The sequence below is a fragment of the Mobula birostris genome, chromosome 27 (genome assembly GCF_030028105.1).
Source record: "Mobula birostris isolate sMobBir1 chromosome 27, sMobBir1.hap1, whole genome shotgun sequence".
Classification (NCBI taxonomy): Eukaryota; Metazoa; Chordata; class Chondrichthyes; order Myliobatiformes; family Myliobatidae; genus Mobula; species Mobula birostris.
This window is the reverse complement of record NC_092396.1, coordinates 14,141,876-14,168,720: the sequence shown is the minus strand read 5'-3', so window position 1 is coordinate 14,168,720 and position 26,845 is coordinate 14,141,876. Positions and strand designations below refer to the sequence as shown.

The window sequence follows — 26,845 nt, the reverse complement described above, 5'->3', positions numbered from 1 at the left end:
CCTCCCTGCTTCCTCAGGATTACCTGCCCCTCCACCTGTCTTCATATCGTCCACAAACTTGGCCACAAAGCCATCAAATCATTCACCTAAATCACTGACATATAATGTAAAAAGCAGTCCCAACACCGACCCCTGTGGAACACCACTAGTTACCGGCAGCCATTCGGAAAAGCTCCCTTTATTCCCAATCCTTGCCTCCTGCCAATCACCCAATGGTCTATCCCTGCTAGTATCTTTCCTGTATTATCATGGGCTCTAACTTGTTAAGCACCTTGTCAAAAACCTTCTGAAAATCCAAGTAAATAACATCCACCAATTCTTCGTTGTTTATCCTGCTTGTTCTTTCCTCAAAGATTTCCAACAGATTTGTCAGGCAGGATTTTCTCTTAAGGAAACCATGCTGAGTTTATCATGTGCCTCCAAGTACCCCAAAACCACATCCTTTACAATCGACTCCAACATCTTCCCAACCACTGAAGTCAGGCTAACTGGCCTATATTTTCCTTTCTTCTACTTCATAGCCTTCTTGAAGAGTGGAGTGACATTTGCAATTTTCCAGCCCAATGGAACCATGCCAGAATTTAGTAAGATCATTACTAATGCCTCCACAATCCCTTCAGCTACCTTTTTCAGAACACTGGGGTGTAGTCCACCTGGTCCAGGTGACTTAGCTACCTTTTAGTTTTCCAAGCACCTTCTCCCTAGTAATAGCAATTGCACTCACTTCAGTCCACTGATACTCTTGAACTTCCAGCATACTGTGAGTGACTTCCATAGTGAAGACTGTTTTTAGTTTTGTTCTAATTCTGTTCTTTCTTGCATAATATTGTATTATTTATGTTTTTCTTGTAAACGTTGTCTCTAATGCTAAGTGCCTGTGATGCTGCTGTTCATTGCACCTGTGCATATATGTACTTGTGGATCACTGGGTACTCGAATCACCCCAGCCACAACCTATTCCAGCTGCTACCATCCGGGAAACGGTACTGCAGCATAAACGCCAGGACCAACAGGCTCTGGGACAGCTTCTCCCACCAGGCCATCAGACTGATGAACTCATACTGATTTGAGTGGCATTCTATGTTATATTGACTGTTCTATTTATTATAAATTATTATAAATTACAATGAATGCAGATTGCACATTTAGATGGAGATGGAACATAAAGATTTTTACTCCTCATGTTTGTGAAGGATATAAGAAATAAAGTCAATTCAATTCAATTCAATTGTGCAGATGACAATAAACTTGACTTAGATATTGACTAATTTATGCCATTTCAATATTTATTTATTTATTTTCTTTAACGATATAGCATGGTATAAGCCTTTCTGGCCCAACAAACCGCAGCGCCCAGCAAACTCACTTATTTAACTGCAGCATAAGGACAATTTATAATGACCAATTAATCTACTAGCTGGTACATCTTTGGAATGTGGGAAGAGACCTATGCGTTCATGGGGAGGACATACATACTCCTTACAGGTGGCGCCAGAATTGAACCCTGAACTCTGATGCCCTGGGCTGTAATAGCATCGTGCTAGTCGCAATGTTACCATGGAGCCCCATCTATTTCTAACAAAATATGAATAAATAAAGTATCGACAGTACTAAACCATATAACCATATAACAACTACAGCACGGAAACAGGCCATTTCGGCCCTTCTAGTCCGTGCCGAACTCTTACTCTCACCTAGTCCCACCGACCTGCACTCGGCCCATAACCCTCCTTTCCTTTCCTGTCCATATATCTATCCAATTTAACTTTAAACGTCAACATCGAACCTGCCTCAACCACTTCTGCTGGAAGCTTGTTCCACACAGCTACCACTCTCTGAGTAAAGAAGTTCCCCCTCATGTTACCCCTAAACTTTTGCCCTTTAACTCTCAACTCATGTCCTCTTGTTTGAATCTCCCCCATTCTCAATGGAAAAAGCCTATCCATGTCAACTCTATCTATCCCCCTCATAATTTTAAATACCTCCATCAAGTCCCCCCTCAACCTTCTATACTCCAGAGAATAAAGACCTAACTTGTTCAACCTTTCCCTGTAACTTAGGAGATGAAACCCAGGCAACATTTTAGTAAATCTCCTCTGTACTCTCTCAGTTTTATTGATATCTTTCCTATAATTCGGCGACCAGAACTGTACACAATACTCCAAATTTGGCCTTACCAATGCCTTATACAATTTCAATATTACATCCCAACTCCTATGCTCAATGCTTTGATTAATAAAGGCCAGCATACCAAAAGCTTTCTTCACCACCCTATCCACATGAGATTCCACCTTCAGGGAACTGTGCACTATTATTCCTAGATCCCTCTGTTCTACAGCATTCTTCAATGCCCTACTATTTACCATGTATGTCCTATTTTGATTAGTCCTACCAAAATGTAGCACCTCACATTTTTCAGCATTAAACTCCAACTGCCATCTTTCAGCCCACTCTTCTAACTGGCCTAAATCTCTCTGCAAGCTTTGAAAACCTGCTTCATTATCCACAATGTCACCTATCTTAGTATCATCTGCATACTTACTAATCCAATTTACCACCCCATCATCCAGATCATTAATATATATGACAAACAACATTGGACCCAGTACAGATCTCTGAGGCACACTGCTACACACCGTCCTCCAATCTGACAAACAGTTATCCACCACTACTCTCTGGTGTCTCCCATCCAGCCACTGCTGAATCCATTTTACTACTTCCATATTAATGCCTAATGATTGAACCTTCCTAACTAACCTTCCGTGTGGAACCTTGTCAAAGGCCTTACTGAAGTCTATATAGACAATATCCACCGCTTTACCTTTGTCAACTTTCCTAGTAACCTCATCAAAAAATTCAATAAGATTTGTCAAACATGACCTTCCACCCACAAATCCATGTTGACTGTTCCTAATCAGACCCTGTCTATCCAGATAATTATATATACCATCTCTAAGAATACTTTTCATCAATTTACCCACCACTGACGTCAAACTCACAGGCCGATAATTGCTAGGTTTACTCTTAGAACCTTTTTTAAACAATGGAACCTCTGGTACCATCCCCGTTACTGACATTTGAAATATTTCTGTCAGAGCCTCTGCTATTTCCACACTAACTTCCCTCAAGGTCCCAGGGAATATCTTGTCCGGACCCGGAGACTTATCCACTTTTATATTCCTTAAAAGCGCCAGTACTTCCTCTTTTTAATCATCATACTTTCCATAACTACCCTTCTTCTTTCCTTTACCTTGCACAATTCGTTATCCTTCTCCTTAGTGAATACCGAAGAAAAGAAATTGTTCAAAATCTCCCCCATCTCTTTTGGCTCCGCACATAGCCATCCACTCTGATTCTCTAAGGGACCAATTTTATCCCTCACTATCCTTTTGCTATTAATATAACTGTAGAAACCCTTTGGATTTATTTTCACCTTACTTGCTAAAGCAGCCTCGTATCTTCTTTTAGCTTTTCTAATTTCTTTCTTAAGATTCTTTTTACATTCTTTATATTCCTTGAGCACCTCATTAACTCCAAGCTGCTTATATTTATTGTAGATCCCTCTCTTTTTCCGAACCAAGTTTCCTATATCCCTTGAAAACCATGGCTCTCTCAAACTTCTAACCTTTCCTTTCAACCTAACAGGAACATAAAGATCCTGTACCCTCAAAATTTCACCTTTAAATGACCTCCATTTCTCTATTACATCCTTCCCATAAAACAAATTGTCCCAATCTACTCTTTCTAAATCCTTTCACCTCCTCAAAGTTAGCCTTTCTCCAATCATAAATCTCAACCCTGGGTCTAGTCCTATCCTTCTCCATAATTGTATTGAAACTAATGGCATCGTGATCACAGGACCCAAAGTGCTCCCCAACACATACCTTCATCATCTGCCCTATCTCATTCCCTAACAGGAGATCCAACACTACCCATTCTCTAGTTGGTACCTCTATGTATTGCAGCAAAAAACTATCTTGCACACATTTGACAAACTCCAAACCATCCAGCCCTTTTACAGAATGGGCTTCCCAGTCTATGTGTGGAAAATTAAAATCTCCCACAATCACAACCTTGTGCTTACTACAAATATCTGCTATCTCCTTACAAATTTGCTCCTCCACTTCTCGTTCCCCATTAGGTGATCTATAATACACCCCTATAAGCATCACTACACCTTTCCTATTCCTCAGTTCCACCCAAATAGCCTCCCTAGACAAGCCCACTAATCTATCCTGCCAGAGCACCGCTGACTCTCCACCTCTTACTCTCTGTTTATCCTTAATGGAGCAAACAACTTTGTTATCTTTTTCTTCCTTGTCCCCTACATCTTTGGTCTCAGTGCTCCTGATCTCTGTCCCCTGCCTATCCTCCCTATCCTCCCTCACACACTGTCTACTAGCTTTCTCTATTTGTGAACTAACCTCTTCTCTCCGAGTCTCTTTAATTTGATTCCCACCCCCCAACCATTCTAGCTTAAAGTCACCTCGGCAGCCCTTGCAATTCTCCCCGCCAGGATACTGGTCTCCCTAGGATTCAAGTGTAACCCGTCCTTTTTGTACTAACCAAGATAATATTTCCCCTTCTCTCTTCATGTTGGAATACAAAGCTATAAATGCACTATGGCCTTCTCTGTCCCACCCACAGCAATTCTGTGTGCATGTCTCTTGACAGGTATTGATGGCGGGTTGTCCACAGACAAACCTTTGTGTGCCCCTATCTTCATGGATTACAACCACAGTGTGACCCTGGTTTATTTTTTCCTTCACTAGTCCAAAAATACAGAGATCAATTGGCATGCTGCCTAGCAAAATCAGGGCAGATTGCAGATGAAACTGACAACCTTTCTCACCTCTCTTGCACTGGTACTGTATTATCATATCTAGGGAATCCCAGTAAGTTTGTTAGGAAAACAGGGCCTGACATCAGGATGATTAATTTTCACCAATGCTTGCATTATTGCAATGTGTGTGATCAGAAGGGACAAAGGATCAGAACTACAATATCCACAGATTAAATGCAGCAAGAAGCTTTCAACTGGAAATATTTTAACATTGTGCTTGCAAGTAGATCTTACCAACCTTGGTAAACACTGGTGGTACAATGAGCTGTGCTACGGCTGCTTACAAAGCTTACACAACCTGTCTGACAGATATAATACAGATGGTAATCGTAACAAAAGCCTTATCTGCAGGTGACTGATAGGAAGAGTATGATAAATGTTTAGTTTGCAGCACAGCCGGCTGCAACTTTCCTTCAGAGTGTAGATGTAAACGGCAAATTACTGTTCTTCAGCAAAGGCTTCCCATTGCACAAAAAACTGATTGGATCATTTTTGCAAAGGCTGAATTGTAAAGCCTCAGCAATTGTTTCATGTCCATTAATGGATGTAGTGCAATTGAACCACTTTGTCATATTTAATCCTGAAGATAGGGGGTCACATGTACAACCCCATGTATGCTGAGTTACCTGTGCTGCCGGGGTGAACACACCCAAGTATTGTCCAACAGCTCAGTTAGGAGAATCAGAGGGAGAGTCATATCCAGGTTACATCACTGATCAATTTGCTTTCTTGTCTGACTGACCCCCTAAGCAGAGGAAGCGGAGGAAATCTGGGCAAAGACAAAGAAAGAAGCTGGGGAGAAAAATTCCCAATTCCTGATTTTTCAGCTCAGCCCCTTATCCCAACAATTTTAAAGTTAGTTTTGTTTTGATTTCTTTTTAGCCAAGTGACAAGAAGTTTAGATAGTTAAATATAAATTTGGTTTGGATAGAATAGAGGGAAACTTTGCATGTGAACAGGGAAATGTATCGCACACAAGGGAGCTGATATGAGTCAAGGGTTTATTTGTAGTAATAGGAGGGACTGGATGTTGTGTAATGGATATACCATCTTTTGGAGGGTAGGATAAAAGAGCTGAAGGGGGCTAATAATTGAGTGTAGAGAATGGGTTACAGCTTCCAGTTATTATGGAGCACCCAATCCTCATTAGAATGCCAAATAGAGGATAAAAAGTAAGCAACAAATAAATAAAGCACGTTAATATTCTTAGTCAGCATTCTTTTCTACAATTGTTATTCCTCTCCGTGCCTTGTGGTGCATTGGGCTGCAACCTTTAGCACTTTTGTCTGGTTCTTATAAGGTCGAGTTGCTAGCTCGTTGCTCAACTCTAACCCCTAGCCTCAAGCAAGTTTTAATCCAAGGCAAGTTCTACTCCATTTAATTTTTACATTCCCAAGAATTACTCACTCCAGAGATGGTGGGCTACAACTTGACTTAGTGAAAGGCCTGGGGCTGTGTTCATTGGAGATGGGGGTGCCTACCACTGGAAGTAAGTTTGTGGAACTCAGTCTTGGTTGGTGGTATGGTATGGCCCATCATTTCATTTGGACATGCAGCTAACACTCTTAAGGAATTAGCCTCTATATTTTTCAGGCAAAGGTGGCTGAATGAAAGAATTAGGCTCTTCCGATGACTGGATAAGTAAGAACACAAAATTAAAGAAGAAAGCTAAACTCAGTGATGCTGTGCATCTATAACATGCAGAGCTACAACCCATTTCCTTTCTAGGCACGGCTCTCCAATTGAGTGTAGGATCATTCATTTCTGTGCCATTAGGAAGGAAAGATAGGAAGAAAAATTGTATTGTTACTATGGCACTAAGGTACAAAAAAGAAATTCTATCTGCCACACCTCCAACACGACCTATACTTCAAAATCTTGTGGATGAAGAGTACTGAAAAGGCACAAGGAGACAGAAATTGCACTGTATTTCAGGGACATCCACTCACCATCATTGAAGTCTCTGCCAAGTTCATGATTGGGGCAACGTTTCACCACTTCAGTCACATGTTCAGCCTTTTTGTAAACTGGCATTGCACGCACTACACTGCCCGGAGGTGGTGGCGAAGCCAGTTTCACTTGGATGGGACATGTCTTTGCAATTTGACAGTAAAGTTTCTTCAGCAGTGGTGAATACTATAAAAAGAAATAACACATAGTCATTAAAAAATACATGAACTTCATCATGCCTCACTTGTCATTCTTCCACAGTGATTTCACAAAGTTATCAGATGGAGTTGGATAATCCCACATTTAATTCTATACACATTTTATAAATATCCACATAGTGCTATGGTGCATGAATTAAATAGGTAAATTTACTGGATTTTTTTTTATAATGGAGATACAATGTGGAGTAGACCCTTCTGGCCCTTTGAGACGTGCCACCCAGGCTAGTTTAATCCTAGCCTAATCACGGGATCATTTACAATGACCAACTAACTTACCAACCGGTATGTCTTTGGACCGTGGGAGGAAACCAGAGCACCTGGAGGAAACCCACACGACCACTGGGAGAATGTACAAACTCCTTAAAGGCAGTGGTGGGAATTGAACCCAGGTCAGCTGTATTGATAATCATTACGCTACGGTGCCACCCTAAACTGAGAAGTAGTGAAATAAACTGATTAGTGCTTGGAGTTCCTCTACAATACAGTGTAAGAAACTGGGAAAGGGCTGTTTTTATTGTAAAAGCCTCAACATCATAAATAATGCAACTTGTAAACAATTAACACAACTGGAGATATCAAAGGTTTATTTATTACCAAAGTATGTATCCATATACAACTCTGAGATTCATCTTCTCCAGATAGCCATGAAGCAAAGAAAAACCATGAAAGTCATTCTGAGAGGAACATCAAACCCACTCATCCCCTGCACAAAAAAGAACGGCAGCCTGATCATCAACCCCTCCCCCGCAAACCCTTATGTCACGCACAAAAAAACTAAAACAGAACAAGAACATTAACTCCAAATTCCCTCCACCCCTTGCACAAAATGCAACAAGAACATCAACTCCCAACCCCCCCCACACAAAAAAACCAACAGAACGCAACAAGAACATCAACCCCAAAATCCCTTCCCCTCGCACAACAAAATGGAAAGGAACGGGCAAAAACACAGAATATTGAAACCATAGGTCTGAGAAAGTCCACAGTCCATAAATGCAATGATTGAATCAATAAACACAGAACCACGGTAACGATCTCCGACAACATCAAAAGAGAGAGACACCACATGAAGGCAGGGGTCAGCCCGCCTGCCATACAGCGATAGGCCGCTCACAGACTCCTTCTCCGGCAGCAGAGGGATATCACTGGTAAACTTATCTTTTTGTTCTACCACATTGAAATGTACACATGAAACGTAATCAGGTCTGACTATATGAAGATACTGATGGAGATAAGGTCCAATTGTAATTTTCAGGAAATTCCTTAAAGCATCTTCAAGTCACTGTAACATTTTCTTAGTATTAAATTAGTAAACACATCAATAACAGAGACATTTATATCTCTACTCCTGATGTTTAAATGACATTCAGTAAATAAACCCTGTCTTAACATCGTTTTTTGTTTCAAATCACTGAGTACATGAAGTATTCATTTGTATCATAATTTATTTAAAGATTTTATTTATTAATGTTTGCAGCATCATTTGGATGTTGACAAAATCACAACAAAATGCTGGAACCCTTTCATTCCTGGAATCATTCTCGTGCACCTCCTCATATGATAGACTTCACCCTGAAATTTGAGAGGGAGAAGCTGAAGTCGTATGTATCAGTATTACAATGGAGTAAAGGGAATTCTAGTGGCATGCAAGAGGAGCTGACCAAAGTTGATTGGATGGGGACCCTAGCAGGGATGACAGCAGAACAGGCATGGCTGGAGGCTCTGGGAGAAATTCTGAAGCTGCAGTATAGATACATCACGAAGTAGCAGTATTCTAAAGGCAGGATGATGCAACCATGGCTGACAAGAGAAGTCAAAGGATTGAGAAACTTTTAAAAACCAGCAGAAGGCAACTAAAAAGGCATAAGGAGGGAAATGATGAAATATGAAGGCAACCTAGCCAATAACACCACAGAGAATACTAAAAGGTTTTTCAAATATATAAAGAATAAACGAGAGGTGAGAGTAGATATCAGGCTGCTGGAAAATGATGCTGGAGATGTAGTAATGGGGGCAAGGAAATGGTGGATGAACTAAATAAGTATTGTGCAACCGTCTTCACTGTGGAAAACACTAACTGTTTTTGCTGGAAGTTCAAGAGTATCAGGACGCAGAAGTGAAGACAGTTTGGGGGATGGTACTTGGGAAGCTCAAAGGTCTGAAGGTGGGTAAGTCATCCGGCCCAGGTGGAATACACCCCAGGGGTCTACAAGAGATGGCTGAAGAGATTATGGTCGACTTCATCCACTTTGCCTCCAACTTCCACCCTGCCCTCAAATTCACCTGGTCCATTTCTGATACCTCCTTTCCCTTTCTCAATTCTCACTGACTCTATCTCCAGAGACAGCTGATCCACTGATGTCTATTACAAACCCTTGGATTCTCTCCATCCATGGCTTCCTGCACTGTCATGATGAGGCCACACCTAGGTTGGAGGAACAACGTTTTATATTCTGTTTAGGTAGCCTCCAACCTGATGGCATGCACATCAATTTCTCAAGCTTCTGGTAATACCCCCCTTTCCATTTCCCATTCCCATTTCCCTCTCTCACCGTCTCCTTGCCTGCCACCGCCTCCCTCTGGTGCTACTCCCGCCTTTTCTTTTTTCCATGGCCTTCTGTCTCTTTGTGTGAAGCGTATGGCCAAGTGGTTAAGGCGTTGGACTAGCAACCTGAAGGTCATGAGTTCGAGCCCCAGCCGAGGCAGCGCGTTGTGTCCTTGAGCAAGGCACTTAACCACACAGTGCTCCAGTTCACCCAGCTGAAAATGGGTACCGGCAAAATGCTGGAGGTTAACCTCGCAATAGACTGGCGTCCTATCCAGGGGGGAGTCTCCTACTCTCAGTCGCTTCACGCCATGGAAACTGGCATAAGCACCGGCCTGATGAGCCTACAAGGCTCGGGACAGACTTTAATTAACTTTTCTGTCTCTTTCACCAACCAACTTCCCAGCTCTTTACTTCATCTTGCCCCCTCTAGGTTTCACCTATCACCTGGTGGTTCTCCCTCTCTTCCCCCCACCTTTTAAATCTACTCCTCTTTTTTTTCCTCCAGTTCTGCCAAAGTGTTTTGGCCCAAAATGTCAACTGTACTTTTTCTCCCCATAGATGCTGCCTGGCCTGCTGAGTTGCTCCAGCATTTTGTGTGTGTTGACCATCCGTATTCAGTCCCTGTCTATTCAAATACCTATATATCTGGTCCCTTAGAATACCTCCCGATAACATTCCCACTAAAGAACTGAAGAAGTAATCTAATGGGATAGGACAGTGGACCATTGAATAAATGGAACCAGATGGAAGTGATGAGCATGTGAGGAGAAGAGAAGTGGTGAGAGGAAATGGCAAAAGAGAGAAAAAGGGAGGGAAAAGAAATTACTGGAGAAATTGACATATATGCCATCAATTTGGAGATGCTACCCTTCCAACCTGTGTTTTGCCTAATTGTGGCAGTAGAGGAGGCCATGGACAGCAAAGTCAGTATGGGAATGGGAGATCAAATTCCTGACAATAGATGCTGCCTATCCTGCTGAGTTCCTTCAGCATTTTGTCTGTGTTGCTCAAGAATTTCCAGCATCTGCAGAATCTCTTGCGTTTAACCTATAATACAAAACCAACTTCTATGTTAATTTCCTATTTTATGTAATAAGGCTATTTTTCCTTCAGTATATTTCCCTCCACATTTGCAGGATCTGGTGAATGAATATGAATCTGATGCCTCACGAAGTGAGCTTGTTTCACAGTGCTGGATAATGAACTCTCAATTCATAGAGTCAGAGAGAACTACAGCACAAATAGGCCCTTTGGTCCATCTATTCTATGCCAAACTGTTATTCTGCACCTTCCCATTCTGTGCCTCCATACCACTCCCATCCATGTACTTATCCAAGCTTCCCTTAAATGTTGTAATTGAACCCACATCCACCACTTCTGCTGGCAGCTCATTCAACACACGCACACCACTCTCTGAGTGAAGACGATCCTCCTCAGGTTCTCGTCTCAACCAACCTCACTGGGATTTACCCTATCTATACTGTTTATTATTTTGTATACCTCTATCAAATCTCCCCTCATTCTCCGATGTTCGATGAGATTCAGCCCAGCACAGACCTATCCTTATGCAATGTCACCCAACATACATTTACTTCCCAAGTTGATCATCATTGGGTGATCAGTCAGGATGATGTGGCTTCTCTTTCTCATATTTTGCAACAAATTTGGCTGAAATGAGCAAGAAACAAATCCAGGAATTGTACATTGCATGGGGTTTATCACCACATTGTTCTCACTGCAAAGAGTTTCAAATTTTGCTTTTAGGTTTCAATTTAGCTATGTGCACTTTTACCAAAGAATCTACTGTACATGATACAGGTACAGCTTTGATACAAAAAGATGAAAATCGTTTTAGACAGGGTTTCAAATCTATTTTGCTTAAAGTATAACTAAGTTAAACCTGTCTAGTCATGTCAAAGATGGAGAAATCTCTTTGTTGTGTTCAGAAACTGGTGTTTGAAATCCAAATGCTATGCTTCACTTTGAAAATAACTCCTCTATTTGATTTTCATTCATGGGTAGTACAGTTCAGTACATGGAGGTCTCCACATGAGTACTGACGTGTTTTGGCATGTCAAGAAAGAACCCAATACTCCAGCTGGAGTATATGATTTCCTGACGCCATCTGATATTTATACAGACACGAAGATTAATAGAGTTAAATGATAGTGTTTAAAAAGCTATAAATTGTGATTGACTTTCTATCAGACTACTATTCAGAGATTTGATTATGTAAGCTTCCCATATATGGGTAATCCAGGATCAAATCAATACCAGTGCACTGAGGTATACGATTTGAACAAGATCAGGAGAATGGGATTTGAGAATCAGCCCCTGTGTTCGTGGGCTGCAGGTATATTCAGATATGTTCCAAATCCTCATCACTGTCCTGTGGAAAGCACATACCAAAATATAAAACAAGCAAGGCAGATACTGGTTATAATACTTCCACGTTTGAACAGTTGACCTGTGTTCATCTGGCTTGATGGTCACCTGGATAAAAGGTGCTTTGGAGCAGTACAAAATCTATTTAAGAGCACTCAGCTCTTTGTCTCCCCCACCCCAAACATTTCAACAGCATCACAAGAACACAAAGGAGCATCAGGAGTAGGCTGCCAGGGCCCTCATGCTACCCTGCCATTCAATATGATCATGACTGATCTATGCTGGCCTCCACTCCTCTTCTGTGCCAATTCCTCAATCTTCCAAATATTTACCTATTTCCACCTTAACTAGTAACATAGCCTCCATCATCCTCCGAGGCAAAGAATTCCAGAGATTCTTTATCCTGTGGGAGAAAAAATTTTTATATACCTGTTTTAAATGACCACCCCTTTATTTTGTAACTATGACTCCTTGTTTGTGATTCTCCCACTAGTGAAAGAATCTCAACATGTATCCAGTCACCCCCTTCAATATATTCCCAAGAACGCATATTATATATTTGAATAAGGCCACCCCTTATTTTTCACGTTTGTTTCACTACAACCTACAAACTCATTCTCAAGAACTCTTTACACTCATGTTGTTAGTATGTTTTATATGCATAATTGTCTTCTTTTGCACATTATTTGCCAATCTTTATGTATAGTTTTTCATAAATTCTATTATTTTTTTTAATTTTCCTGTGAAAGCCTGCAAGAAAATGAACCTTAGGGTGGTACAGTATATGGTAATTTTTTTTAACTTTATTTTAATTCTCCCCGTAGATCACTGTAAATACTCACCAGTAGAAGACATTGTAGAAAGCAAGGGGGAAAAGGGGAATTAAAAAGTTTCATAGAGTGGTACAACATGGCAACAACACGATCCTCTGCTCCTTCTTGTCCATACTCACCCACTGCTACTCAATTATACAAATCGTACACTATTCCTGCTTTTTATTGTCCGTACATTCCCATTGATCCCACAGATCCTATTATGATCACTGCAACCATCTATGTACCAGGGTCAATTTACAGTGGCCAACTAACAACCCACACATCATTGAGATGTGGGAGCAATTCAGAACAGCTAAGGAAATACATGGTTACATGGGAGAATTCCTAAACTCTATGCAGACAAAACCAGAGGTCGTGATTGAACTGAACTGCTGGAGCTGTAAAGAGGCAGCACTACATAGAAACATAGAACATAGAAAACCTACAGCACGATACAGGCCCTTCGGCCCACAGAGTTGTGCTGAAAATGTGCCTACCTTAGAAATTACTAGGCTTACCTATAGCTCTCTATTTTTCTAAGCTCCATGTACCTATCTAAAAGTCTCTTAAAAGACCCTATCGTATCCACCTCCACCACCGTTGCCGGCAGCCCATTCCACACACTCACCACTCTCTGAGCAAAAAACTTACCCCTGACATCTCCTCTGTACCTGCTCCCCAGCACCTTAAACCTGTGTCCTCTTGTGGCAACCATTTCAGCCCTGGGAAAAAGCCTCTGACTATTTACATGATCAATGCCTCTCATCGTCTTATACACCTCTATCAGGTCACCTCTCATCCTCTGTCACTCCAAGGAGAAAAGACCGAGTTCACTCAATCTATTCTCATAAGGCATGCTCCCCAATCCAGGCAACATCCTTGTAAATCTCCTCTGCACCCTTTCTATAGTTTCCACATCCTTCCTGTAGTGAGGTGACCAGAACTGGTTAAATTGACTACAGTGGTTTACGGTATTTCAATTACTTGACAGAATGTTTCATGTTCTTTCACAACTCCAGAAAATGCCAACAATGTCATCAGACAGGTTGACTATTGATACTTTCTCAGTTTGTTGCACAAGCACCGTCCTGCTGAAGGGTCTTGGCCCGAATCGTCAACTGTACTTTTTTTCCATAGATGCTGCCTGGCTTGCTGAGTTGTTCCAGAACTTTGTGTGTGTTGCTTGAATTATTTGCTAGAAATGGAACCTAATGTTTACTTAATCTACATTCTAGCTGTTGGCCTTTACATGTCCGCAGTATCCTGGATGCTTTCAAGGAGCGATGCCTCAAAAAGGCAGCATCCATCATTAAGGACCCCCATCGCCCAGGATATGCCCTCTTCTCCATCAGGAAGGAGATACAGGAGCCTGAAGGCACACACTCAGTGATTTAGTATCAGTTTCTTCTCTTCTGGGATCTGATTTCTGAATGGACATTGAACCCATGAACAATACCTCACTACTTTTTTTTTATTTCTATCTTAGCACCACTTATTTAAGTTAACTATTTAATATATATACTTACTGTAATTCAGAGTGTTTTTTCTATTATTATTTATTACATTGTACTGCTGGTGCAAAGACAACAAATTTTGCAACATTTGCCGATGATATTAAACCCGAGTCTGATTCTGATTTATTTCCCAGTCTATTTCTTAAACCCAACACACTGTAGACCTCACATTTCATCATAATCTATAAAAACAGTGAGAAGAAAAAGCCAGGTGGTTTATGGCAAATTCTTCTCACTCAAAGCCTGGAATTTGCAAGCAACTTACTGATCACTGACTGGGGGCTGAGAAATAGGTTATCCACAGGGTACTCATGAACCACTTCAAGGAAAAGACAAAATTAGCCACTGGAAATCTGAACAGTGCTTTAGATCCTAGGTAACCATGAACAATGTTGTGTGAGATTTATTAGTAGACATTCAAGTATCTTCAGAGAGCAGTTGATATTAGGAAATAGAAGAGTGGGGGTATGCTTAGTCTATTATAGAGCTCTCCAACTTTCACATTTATGTAAATGTATAGAAGTGTATTGTTGAACAGGTTGGAGGATGTGGAAGGAAAGGAACAAAATTGGGAATAATACTGCAATATTAAACATTTGAAAGCATTTATTAACCATTTTCAAATAAATCACACTGCAAAAAATCAGTTGTAAATACACAAATATGCACAGATAACTTTAAAACCACATTGTCATTCTAAAGACATGAGTTATATCTATAGCAAAGAGTAATTGTTCTTTCTGACCATTAGTTTTGTTTGGGTGGTGGGGCAGAAGGAGGAGGTGATTACAAGACCATAAACCATAAGATTTAAGAGCAGAATTATGTCATTTGGCTGATCCATATTCTGTCTCAGCCCCAATCTCCTGCCTTCTCCCCATATCCCTTAATGACCTGTCCAATCAAGAACCTATCAACCTCTGCCTTAAATATACATAAAGACTTGGCCTCCACAGCTGGTTGTGGCAAAGAATTCCACAGATTCCCCACTCTCTGGCTCAAGAAATTCCTCCACATCTCTGTCTAAAAAGACGCCTCTCTATTCTGAGGCTGTGTCCTCTGGTCTCAGACTCTCCCACCATAGGAAACATCCTCTCTATCAAGGCCTTTTACCACTTGATAGGTTTCAATGAAGTTACCCTTCATTCTTCTGAATTCCAGTGAATACAGGCCCAGAGCCATCAAACGTTCTTCATATGACAAGCCATTCAATCCTGGAATCATTTTGTTGAACCTCCTTTGAATCCTCTCCAGTTTCAGCACATCCCTTTTAAGATAAGGGGCCCAAAACTGCTCACAATACTCCATGAGGGCTCACCAGTGCTTCATAAAGTCTCAACATTACATCCTTGCTTCTATATTCTAGTCCTCTTGAAATGAATGCTAACATTACATTTGCCTTCCTCACCACAGATTCAACCTACAAATTAACCTTTAGGAAATCCTGCACAAGGACTCCCAGGTCCCTTTACACCGCAGTTTTTTGTATTTCTCCTCTATTTAGAAAATAGTTAACTCTTTCATTTCTTCTACCAAAGTGCAAGAACATACACTTCCTGACATTCTATTCTATCTGCCACTTCTTTGTCCATTCTTCTAATCTGTCTAAGTCCTTCTGTAATCTCTGTACTTCCTCAAAACTACCTGCCCCTCCATCTTATCTTTATATTGTCTGCAGACTTTGCAACAAAGCCATCAATTCCATCATCCAAATCATTGACATATAACATAAAAAGCATCAGTCCCAACACAAACCCCTGTGGAACACCACTGGTCATGGGGAGCCAACCAAAAAGACTCCCTTTATTCCCACTCTTTGCCTTCTGCCAATCAGCCACTGATTTATCCATGCTAGAATTCTTCCTATAATACCATTAGCTCATAAGCTTGTTAAGTAGCCTCACGTGTGGTACCTTGTCAAAGGCCTTCTGAATGGCCTTCTGACATTCCATTACGGCTAATTTATTATCCCTCTCAACCCATTATCCTCCCTTCTCCCTGTAACCTTTGATGCCCTTACTAATCAAGAACCTATCAACCTGCACTTTAGATATACCCTATCAATTGGCCTCCACAGCCATCTGTGGCAATGAATTCCACAGATTCACCACCCTCTGGCTGAAGAAATTCTTCCTTTATCTCTATTCTAAAAGAACATTGTTCTGTTCTGAGATTTTGCCCTCTGGTTCTAGATTTTCCCACTATAGAAAATATTCTCTCCACATGCACTCTATCTGGGCCTTTCAATATTCAATAGGTTTCCAAGAGATCCCCACTCTTTCTTCTAAACTCCAGTGAGTACAGACCCAGAACCAAAAACTCCCCATACATTAACCTTTTCATTGCCAGGATCACTGTGATTAATGTCCTCTGGATCCTCTATAATGCCAGCACATCCTTTCTTAAATAAGAGGCCCAAAGCTGCTCACAATACTCCAAGTAATGTCTTATAAAGCCTCAGCAATACATCTTTGCTTTTATATTCTGGCCCTCTCAAAAAAAATGCTAACATTGCATTTGTCTTCCTTACCACCAATTCAACTCGTAATTTAACCTTTGAGGATTCCTGCATGAAGACTTCCACTATTGGGTCTTGGTGCATAAGGGTTCATTGCAGCATGGTTTGAAAGTTGATTGCCATATAGGAATCAGAGAACCTAAATAAGTGGCCTGGACCGGAGATATGCTGCAGCTATGGATTACCCAGGCAAAATAGAGGATTTGACAGACAGTAAAGAGACCTTTCAAAGACTTCAGAGGGACTGATCAGCAGCAAATATTTAATGTGGATTTGACTGCATGGAAAATGGGAGAATACAAAGAAAGTCACTTCAGTGTAGTGGAATAGAAAACTGAGGGATTCAAAAGGTCCAACCAGGCAAAGGAATCAGAGTGCATATTTTGAGTTGTATAAGTTGTAGCATCAATTACAAGAAAAAAACTGAAAAGATATAAAACTTTTGTTAAATCACAGTTGAGAAGTATGTCTACAATTTGGACACTATGACAGAGAAAAGAAATTAACTCCAAAAGAGATTCATCAGAATATTGACAGGAATAGTTAATCATAACTTTGAGGAGAAAACTGAGACACAAGGACATTTGCACTGGAGCATTAAGTGTCAAGAAGAAACTCAGTAGATTAAAAAAAAATTTATTAAAGTTTTCATGGCCTGAACAGGAAATTACAGTTTTCTTAGTTATTTAAAGCTGTCATGACCAGAATTTTAGAATGAGAGGTTTCTAGACACGTGATGTTATTGCAGAGTAAAATGCTCTGATACAGAAAATAGCGATCTAAAAGTCATTCAATCTTTAAAGAGAAAATTAAATTTGAAGCAGATGAACATTCAGAGCTATAGGATGGAAATCATCAGTGAGATTAATTATGAATTGCTCCAAGAAAGAATCAGCATAGATTCCATTAGATGCCTTGCAATTAGTCAGCCATTCTCTGGATACGGGATGATTTGATTGAAAGTTTTAGAATTTTAAGAGGAATTAGGAGGGAAACTTATTTCTGTGCAGAGAAGCTTTGAGCTAGAGAATATAACCTGAAAATCAGAACCAGCTCTATTAACAGAAATGTAATTTCAAAGGACAAATCAATACATATTTGAAATGGGAACAAATGTGTTGTGCTATGGGAAAATGAGGGAGGAGTGAGATTACATAATTCTTTCAAGGAGATGGCACAATAATGTTATGTAGCAAGGGATTTTATGACCAGCCGTGTACATACATCTATTGATGCTTCTGGACACATCTTCAGTGATGTTCCTGGAATCATCGGGTGTTTCGGGTTTTTCAACATCATACAACCTCCTCCAGGTGACCCAGCCGGGGCTGATCAGACCCCAGCTTGTGTCCAGATGGCTAGCTACTTATGACTCCATGGCTCCCCTCTTTTGAGCCACAGCCATCTTGAGGCCCTCTCTGCCGCATCGGTGGTACTGCGGATGGCTCTCCTCTTCTTCTCTCCCTCGATGCCCAAAATGCTGAAGGCTCTAACTAAAGAATGGGCTACGAATCCCCGACAACCAACCTCCACTGGGAGACACCTTGCTCTCCATCCAGCCTGCTGACAGTTGCTGACCAGTTCTGCGTACTTGGAGAGCTTCCTTTCAAAGGCCTCTTCCAAGCTATCTTCCTATGGGACTGTCAGCTCCAGCAGCACCACTTGCTTAGTAGACTCAGACACTAGGACAGTGGTCGCAGGGTGGTGGCTGCGATATGGTTAGGGAACTTCAGCTGCCATTTGAGGTCCACCAACAGCTGCCAGTCCCTTGCAGAGGTCAGGATGCCTGCAGATGTTCTTTTGGCAGGTATTGGCTGCTCCCCAGCTCTGACAAAGGCAATGGTCTGCTTGGAGGGTCGGGACCACTTCGCCCACTCAACTCCTGCGCTGACGGCTTCAGCGATGGTCTTCAGGACCTGATCATGCCTCCACCTGTACCGTCCCTCACTGTGCTCTTGCACAGCCGCTGGGAATGTGCTCCAGGGTTCCTTGCTTGGAGCACAGTGGGCACGCAGATGACTCTGCCTTGCCCCATGTGTGCAGGTTTGATGGGCTTGGAAGCACATCGTACACTGCCTGGATGAGAAATTGGATGCGGTGTGGTTCGGCTTTCCAAAGATCAGCCCAGGTCACTTTCCTCAGATATAACCTGAAGACCTCCTTTAGGGATAGTGACAGAAGCAACAATACAAGCAGTGCAAATGGCAAACATGCCAGGGAACAGGGACCTGGGACTGCCAGTCGGTCAACTAACACACTTACAAAAAAAAGGCCGAACTACAGGGGAAATTGAGAGCCACGGGGATCAGAAGGGAAAATTGATTTAAGACCATTGATCAGATCAGCTATACTTTACTGAATGAGAGGGCGGCAAAGAATTACATAGGTTCTTGTTCTTGTTTTGTACATTTTTATATTCCTACATCAAAAATGTGCATTAATACAGCTTAATATTCAAACCAAAGCAAAAATAGGCCACATAAATTGGACTACTAGAAAAATGAATGCTTAGCAAATTTGCCTGGATGTGCGTTTGGGGAAAAGAAACATTTGAGAAGACTAACGAAGATGGGGAGAAAATGCAGCAAATGGAGAAAGTCCATAACTCAACGTAGCAATACAAAGTCACTTAGCAATACAAACCAATTCTCACTAAAATGCAGCAATAAGTTGGTTTATTTGGAGACAGCAGTCTTTTACCTGTCAAAGTGAGGATTTGTTACACCTAGACAGTTGCTGTCTCCTGTTGGGGTATAGTTGGCAAGCATTGAAGACAGAAATTCCCCTCCATGTTTTTACAGCTTTTCCATTATCGTTGCGGTTTTGATTCACAACTCATTGACTCTGTCTCCCTGCAAGAAGGCCAGGCAATTTTTTATTGTGTAGTAACAAGCATGCTTCTAGGTTGTTCAGACTTTTATAAGAAAAGACTTTAATCCCCTCGACACCTGGATATCCTTGAGGCTCTGAAGCCCAGACCCCCCAGACTAGCTTTGTCAAGGCCCTTCTTGTTCCTTGAAAGGTTTCAACATACTTTTCCTCTGATCTAGTCTCAGAAAGCACTGGCTTCTGACTTTGGGAAAGTTAGAACTTGCTCTAATTTTCAAGAAAGAAATAACTCTGTTATGCCAGGTCCTAACATGCAAACTTTCTGAGTAAGATGAAGTGTGTCTGTCTCATTTTGAACATGTTCTGGCTCCTTACATATGGCTGCATTCCATCAGTGGAATCCTACACACAGACACAGGGAACATTGCAACTGACAGAAAAACCTCGGTTCTTTGGATTGGGATGATGTGAATCTTGGCTTTGGGAAAAAACAAATATTAACATTAAGATGGATTAATATGTAGTTTATATTTATGTACATGACTATTCATTCCTTTTTCTATTTCCTTATTTTAGTGTTTCTTAAGAACTAAGAGTAGTTGAATGATATTCAGGCTCCCTTGCATGGTTGATCCAAAAATCCTCGCACCCATTTACCTGCTCATTTCCCATAACTCTTGATTCCATTTGTAATTAGAATTGTACTCTTTCAGAACTCTGCCTACACAGCTCTCTATGGCAAGGAGTTCCAAAGACTCAAAAAAACCCTAAGGGAAGAAATTCTTTATTTTTAATCTCAGTCTTAAATGTGTTTATTCCTCAAAATTTCCAGCATCTGCTGTCTTTTTTGTGTCATGTGTCATATAGTGTATTATAATTGGTCAGGGAGAGCGAGGAGGTGATAGAAAGGAGTTATAGGCAGGTGGTCACACCGCGGCCACAGGAGACAGACAAGTGGGTAACAGTCAGGAGAGGGAAGGGGAAGAGTCAGGTACTAGAGAGTACCCTTGTGCCTGTGCCCCTTGACAAAAAGTACTCCTGTTTGAGTACTGTTGGGGGGGGGGGAAACAGCCTAACTGGGGGAAACAACAGTGGCCACGCCTCTGGCACAGAGTCCGGCCCTGTGGCTCAGAAGGGTAGGGAAAGGAAGAGGAAGGCAGTAGTGATAGGGGACTCTATAGTTAGAGGGTCAGACAGGCGATTCTGTGGACACAGGAAGGAAACTCGGATGGTAGTTTGCCTCCCAGGTGCCAGGGTCCGGGATGTTTCAGATCGTGTCCAAGATATCCTGCAGTGGGAGGGAGAACAGCCAGAGTTCGTGGTACATATTGGTACCAATGACATAGGCAGGAAAAGAGAAGAGGTCCTGAAAAAAGACTACAGGGAGTTAGGAAGGAAGTTGAGAAGCAGGACTGCAAAGGTAGGAATCTTGGGATTACTACCTGTGTCATGCGACAGTGAGTATAGGAATAGAATGAGGTGGAAGATAAATGCATGGCTGAGGGATTATAGCAGGGGGCAGGGATTCAGAATTCTGGATCATTGGGACCTCTTTTGGGGCAGGTGTGACCTGTACAAAAAGGACGGGTTGCACCTGAATCCCGGGGGACCAATATCCTGGCGGGGAGGTTTGCTAAGGCTACTGGGGAGAGTTTAAACTAGAATTGCTGGGGGGGGGGAACCAAACTGAAGAGACTAGGGAAGAGGCAGTTGGCTCACAAATAGAGAAAGCTTGGAGCCAGTGTGTGAGGGAGGATAGGCAGGTGATAGAGAAGGGACGTGCTCAAACAGACGGTTTGAGATGTGTCTATTTTAACGCAAGGAGTATTGTGAACAAAGTGGATGAACTTAGAGCGTGGATCAGTACTTGGAGCTATGATGTGGTGGCCATTACAGAGACTTGGATGGCTCAGGGACAGGAATGGTTACTTCAAGTGCCAGGTTTTAGACGTTTCAGAAAGGACAGGGAGGGAGGCAAAAGAGGTGGGTCGTGGCACTGTTGATCAGAGATAGTGTCATGGCTGCAGAAAAGGTGGACATCATGGAGGGATTGTCTACGGAGTCTCTGTGGGTGGAGGTTAAGAACAGGAAGGGGTCAATAACTTTACTGGGTGCTTTTTTTATAGGCCACCCAATAGTAACAGGGATATCAAGAAGCAAATAGGGAAACAGATCCTGGAAAGGTGAAATAATAACAGAGTTGGTGTGATGGGAGATTTTAATTTCCCAAATATTGATTGGCATCTCCCTAGAGCAAGGGGTTGCTCTCTGTGGATTGTCACCTTGTCGTGGTGGAGAAGCTTGTGTGGTCCTGTAATCCCAAGAGCAATGCTGTCTGGAGCTATGCTCCTGGTAGGGTCACCCATGGCGGTAAGGTCGAGGATGAGGTCCCTGACAAAGAACAATCCAACCAAGACCTCAACGGTGGAACAGGCGGACGAAGTTACTTTGAACTCAACGGCTGTGAAGGTGGATGAAGGCTACAACAAATCCATAAGCTCCAATCGTCGTGGTTTCCATGCCACTGGAATCAGTTGGTTGATTTGTAAAGTATTGTGTGCTTCTTGGAGTTCAACATCAAGTACATGTTAAACAAATACACGCATAGGCATCATCACTCTGTGAGCCACTTCTTCAGAACGAAGACCATCATCCTCGACCTCGAAGGATAGCCATGACAACGAGAGCAAGAGGTTTAGATGGGGTGGAATTTGTTAGGTGTGTTCAGGAAGGTTTCTTGACACGATATGTAGATAAGCCTACAAGAGGAGAGACTGTACTTGATTTGGTATTGGGAAATGAACCTGGTCAGGTGTCAGATCTCTCAGTGGGAGATCATTTTGGAGATAGTGATCATAATTCTATCTCCTTTACAATAGCATTGGAGAGAGATAGGAACAGACAAGTTAGAAAAGAGTTTAATTGGAGTAAGGGGAATTATGAGGCTATCAGGCAGGTAATTGGAAGCTTAAGTTGGGAACAGATGTTCTCAGGGAAAAGTACGAAAGAAGTGTACCAAATGTTCAGGGGATTTTTGTGTGGAGTTCTGCATAGGTACGTTCCAGTGAGACAGGGAAGTTATGGTAGGGTACAGGAACCATGGTGTACAAATGCTGTAATAAATCTGGTCAAGAAGAAAAGAAAAGCTTACAAAAGCTTCAGAGAGCTAGGTAATGTTAGAGAACTAGAAGATTATAAGGCTAACAAGAAGGAGCTCAAAAAGGAAATTAGGAGAGCCAGAAGGGGCCATGAGAAGGCCTTGGCGGGCAGGATTAAGGAAAACCCCAAGGCATTCTACAAGTATGGTGAAGAGCAAGAGAATAAGATGTGAAAGAATAGAACCTATCAAGTGTGACAGTGTAAAAGTGTGTATGGAACCAGAGGAAATAGCAGAGGTACTTAATGAATACTTCAGTATTCACTATGGAAAAGGATCTTGGTGATTGTAGTGTTGACGTACAGCAGACTGAAAAGCTTGAGCATGTAGATATTAAGAAAGAGGATGTGCTGGAGCTTTTGGAAAGCATCAAGTTGGATAAGTCGCTGGGCCCGAATGAGATGAACCTCAGGCTACTGTGGGAGGCAAGGGAGGAGATTGCTGAGCCTCTGGCGATGATCTTTGAATCATCAATGGGGACAGGAGAGGTTCCGGAGGATTGGAGGGTTGTGGATATTGGTCCTTTATTCAAGGAAGGGAGTAGAGATAGCCCAGGAAATTATAGACCAGTGAGTCTTACCTCAGTGGTTGGTAAATTGATGGAGAAGATCCTGAGAGGCAGAATTTATGAACATTTGGAGAGGTATAATATGATTAGGAATAGTCAGCATGACTTTGTCAAGGGCAGGTTGTGCCTTACGAGCCTGATTGAATTTTTTGAGGATGTGACTAAACACATTGATGAAGGAAGAGCAGTAGATGTAGTGTATATGGATTTCAGCAAGGCACTTGATAAGGTACCCCATGCAAGGCTTATTGAGAAAGTAAGGAGGCATGGGATCCAAGGGGAAATTACTTTGTGGATCCAGAACTGGCTTGCCCACAGAAGGCAAAGAGTGGTTGTAGACGGGTCATATTCTGCATGGAGATCGGTGACCAGTGGTGTGCCTCAGGGATCTATTCTGGGACCCCTACTCTTCATGATTTTTTATAAATGACCTGGACGAGGAAGTGGAGGGAGGGGTTAGTAAGTTTGCTGATGACACAAAGATTGGAGGTGTGGTGGATAGTGTGAAGGGCTGTCAGAGGTTACAGCAGGACATTGTTAGGATGCAAAACTGGGCTGAGAAGTGGCAGATAGAGTTCAACCCAGATAAGTGTGAAGTGGTTCATTTTGGTAGGTCAAATATGATGGCAGAATATAGTATTAATGGTAAGACTCTTGGCAGTGTGGAGGATCAGCGGGATCTTGAGGTCCAAGTCCAGAGGTCAGACCCCGCTTGGAGTATTGTGCTCAGTTCTGGTCACTTCACTACAGGAAGGATGTGGAAGCCATAGAAAGGGTGCAGAGGAGATTTACAAGGATGTGGCCTGAATTGGGGAACATGCCTTATGAAAACAGGTTGAGTGAACTCGGCCTTTTCTCCTTGGAGCGACGGAGGATGAGAAATAACCTGATAGAGGTGTATAAGATGATGAGAAGCATTGATCATGTGGATAGTCAGAGGCTTTTTCCCGGGGCTGAAATGGCTGCCACAAGAGGACACAGGTTTAAAGTGCTGGAGAGTAGGTACAGAGGAGATGTCAGGGGTAAGTTTTTTTTTCTCTCAGAGTGGTGAGTGCGTGGAATGGGCTGCCGGCAACCGTGGTGGAGGCGGATACGATGGGGTCTTTTAAGAGACTTTTGGATAGGTTCATGGAGCTTAGGAAAATAGAGGGCTATGGGTAAGTCTAGTAATTTCTAAGGTAGGGACATGTTCGGCACAACTTTGAGGGCCGAAGGGCCTGTATTGTGCTGTAGGTTTTCTATGTTTCTATAATGGCAAGATTACAATTGTTATCCCATATCCAGAGATACAGTACCCAATTACAGAAATGATTTTGAACATATAAAAATTATATGATAGGTAGTTACTTTAAAGAGCTACACATTGAACAGTGCACTAGCAACACAAATTGTGAATAATGTCCTTGTGACAAATTTCTGCTGTTAAGTTAATAATGTTTTGGAGATAGTTGATAAAATACAGTAATTGCAAAATACCATAGAGAACTGATATTGGCTCTACATTGTAGTATTTGATTTATATTCCCATAGGTGGGAGTTCAGCATGAAATGTGTGTGCAAATAACCAAATAGGCCCAAGATCATATGTTTTCCCATTAATTACACATAAAATATGATTTTCTTTAATTCAATCCTAGGCTTACAAATTCACTGTAATTCAATATAAAATGACAGAAAATACAAGGTTATACAAGGCTTCACACTACAATGCCTGTGGGCATTTCTCAAAATAGACAAATTATTTTCGGTATCTGAGCTATTTATGAGAACAGCCCAGACAGTTGAACTAACCCTTATCCAAACAGGTCATTGCACATCTATTCTACTATTCTGAGGAGGTAGAGACAAGGAGGAAATTATTTCTCCCAGAGTGTGGGTTGACTCCACTTTGAGTCAAGGATGAGCTGTTGCAAGCCCTGGGCTGTAAAGTGGTGCTCATTTACAGAGTGAGAATGTGAAACTATAGTCTACTAGAAATGTTTCTCTCTATATTATTAGTGCTTTTTATTCCCAAACTGACCAACTTAACCTCAATACTCTGAATGTACTTTCTCCTTGCAGTAGCAAAACAAGACAACTCAGATGCCTAAAGTGTATAAACTGTTGTAAATTCTTAAACTCTCATGTGATTTTTCATGTCCTAGCAGTTGCAGAAGCATAATTTTCTATCTCTGCCAGGTCTATAACAAGCCTATATTGCCACCGACAGTATACTATATAGAAAACATCAGAAAGATTACTACTTCACACAAGTCCCCAAACAACAGAGAAGAAAAAAGTCTTTGACTGACTAGGTTAAACACTACACTGTCAGTTTGTATTTCGGATTGTCATCAAAACCAAGTGAAAGACTGGAATAAGTAAAGGGTAAGACTGTAAATGGAGTTAATTGGTTGATTAAAACATATATGTGTAAGGATAGCAACAATATTTATTGGTTGATGGTTATCTATCTGGTAACTAGTTTATTATTGTAACATGTATCAAATCAATTCCAAAAATTGGGAAGATAGATTTTGATTGTATTTATATGAAACTCAAAGTCTAGAAACAGGCAATTTGGCCAACCTGATCTTTGTTGGTATTTATACATTGGCATATTCTTTTACTCCTTTTTCACTCATATAATTATCTAGCCTCCCTTTAAATCAATTTCTCCATATGATGAAGACTGGATAGTGACTTGGACCTGCAAGTGAAAATTTTACAAGGTTCTGCCCCCGTCTGATAAATCAAGAATTCTGTGAGCTTTCTGAGTTTTCTCATTAGAAATTTGTTCACAGTCCATAAATCCTGACCTAGAGCTGACCAATCCTGTCTCATATGATAATAGCTCGTTTGCTAAAAACCAGACAATCTTTTCATACTGTCTGCCTCCTTCTTGAACAATCCTCAACATGCCTTTCTAACCTTCTGTGGAGGAGTAAAGAGTGGCAGAATTACACACAGCTTGCGGCCATAAATTTCACTGCGAATCAATGATATGATATGGATAAAATTGAGATAAAAAGGAACTGAATTGCTGTGAGGCATGTATTATAATATACAGTTACGAGTCACGACAATGTAGAAATTTTAAATACAGACTCCTTAAGCACTTAATAAGCTGTGTAAGATATAATGTAACACTGGAATTACTTTTTTTCTTACTACTTAATTAACCAAATGCCCTGTAGGGTTTGGAGACAGTTAAGCTCTTTAAACACCCAAGTCAGTTATTTTCTTATTTGCCCATTCGCAAGTAAGAACACTAATATCAACTAAATTATAAAATTACATCAGTGTTAAGTTTGAGAGCACTATTGTGCACTTCAGTACAATACTGTGGGGATGCAGCAAAGTGAATGAGCTTGATTTAGATGTTAAATCAATGAAAATGCAATCAACGTTGCATTTTAACTGATGTTAAACAAATGAATTGTCTATTTCTAAGGTGGCTGTAAAAATCTCATGGCTCCATTCAAACATGATCAGAAGAGTTCTCTAGTATTCTGGCC

The 26,845-nt window shown here is 41.4% G+C and overlaps 1 protein-coding gene across 8 annotated transcripts in view; it reads right to left on the bottom strand.

Annotated features, from left to right (window-relative positions):
- tp73 (tumor protein p73) overlaps positions 1–26,845 on the bottom strand; it is a 213,708-nt gene that overhangs the window by 20,122 nt on the left and 166,741 nt on the right. For all 8 annotated transcript variants that reach the window (XM_072244921.1, XM_072244924.1, XM_072244925.1 and 5 more), the window contains one exon: positions 6,793–6,979. In XM_072244921.1, the coding sequence (XP_072101022.1) occupies positions 6,793–6,979 (187 nt within the window). The remainder of the gene's footprint in view (positions 1–6,792; positions 6,980–26,845) is intronic.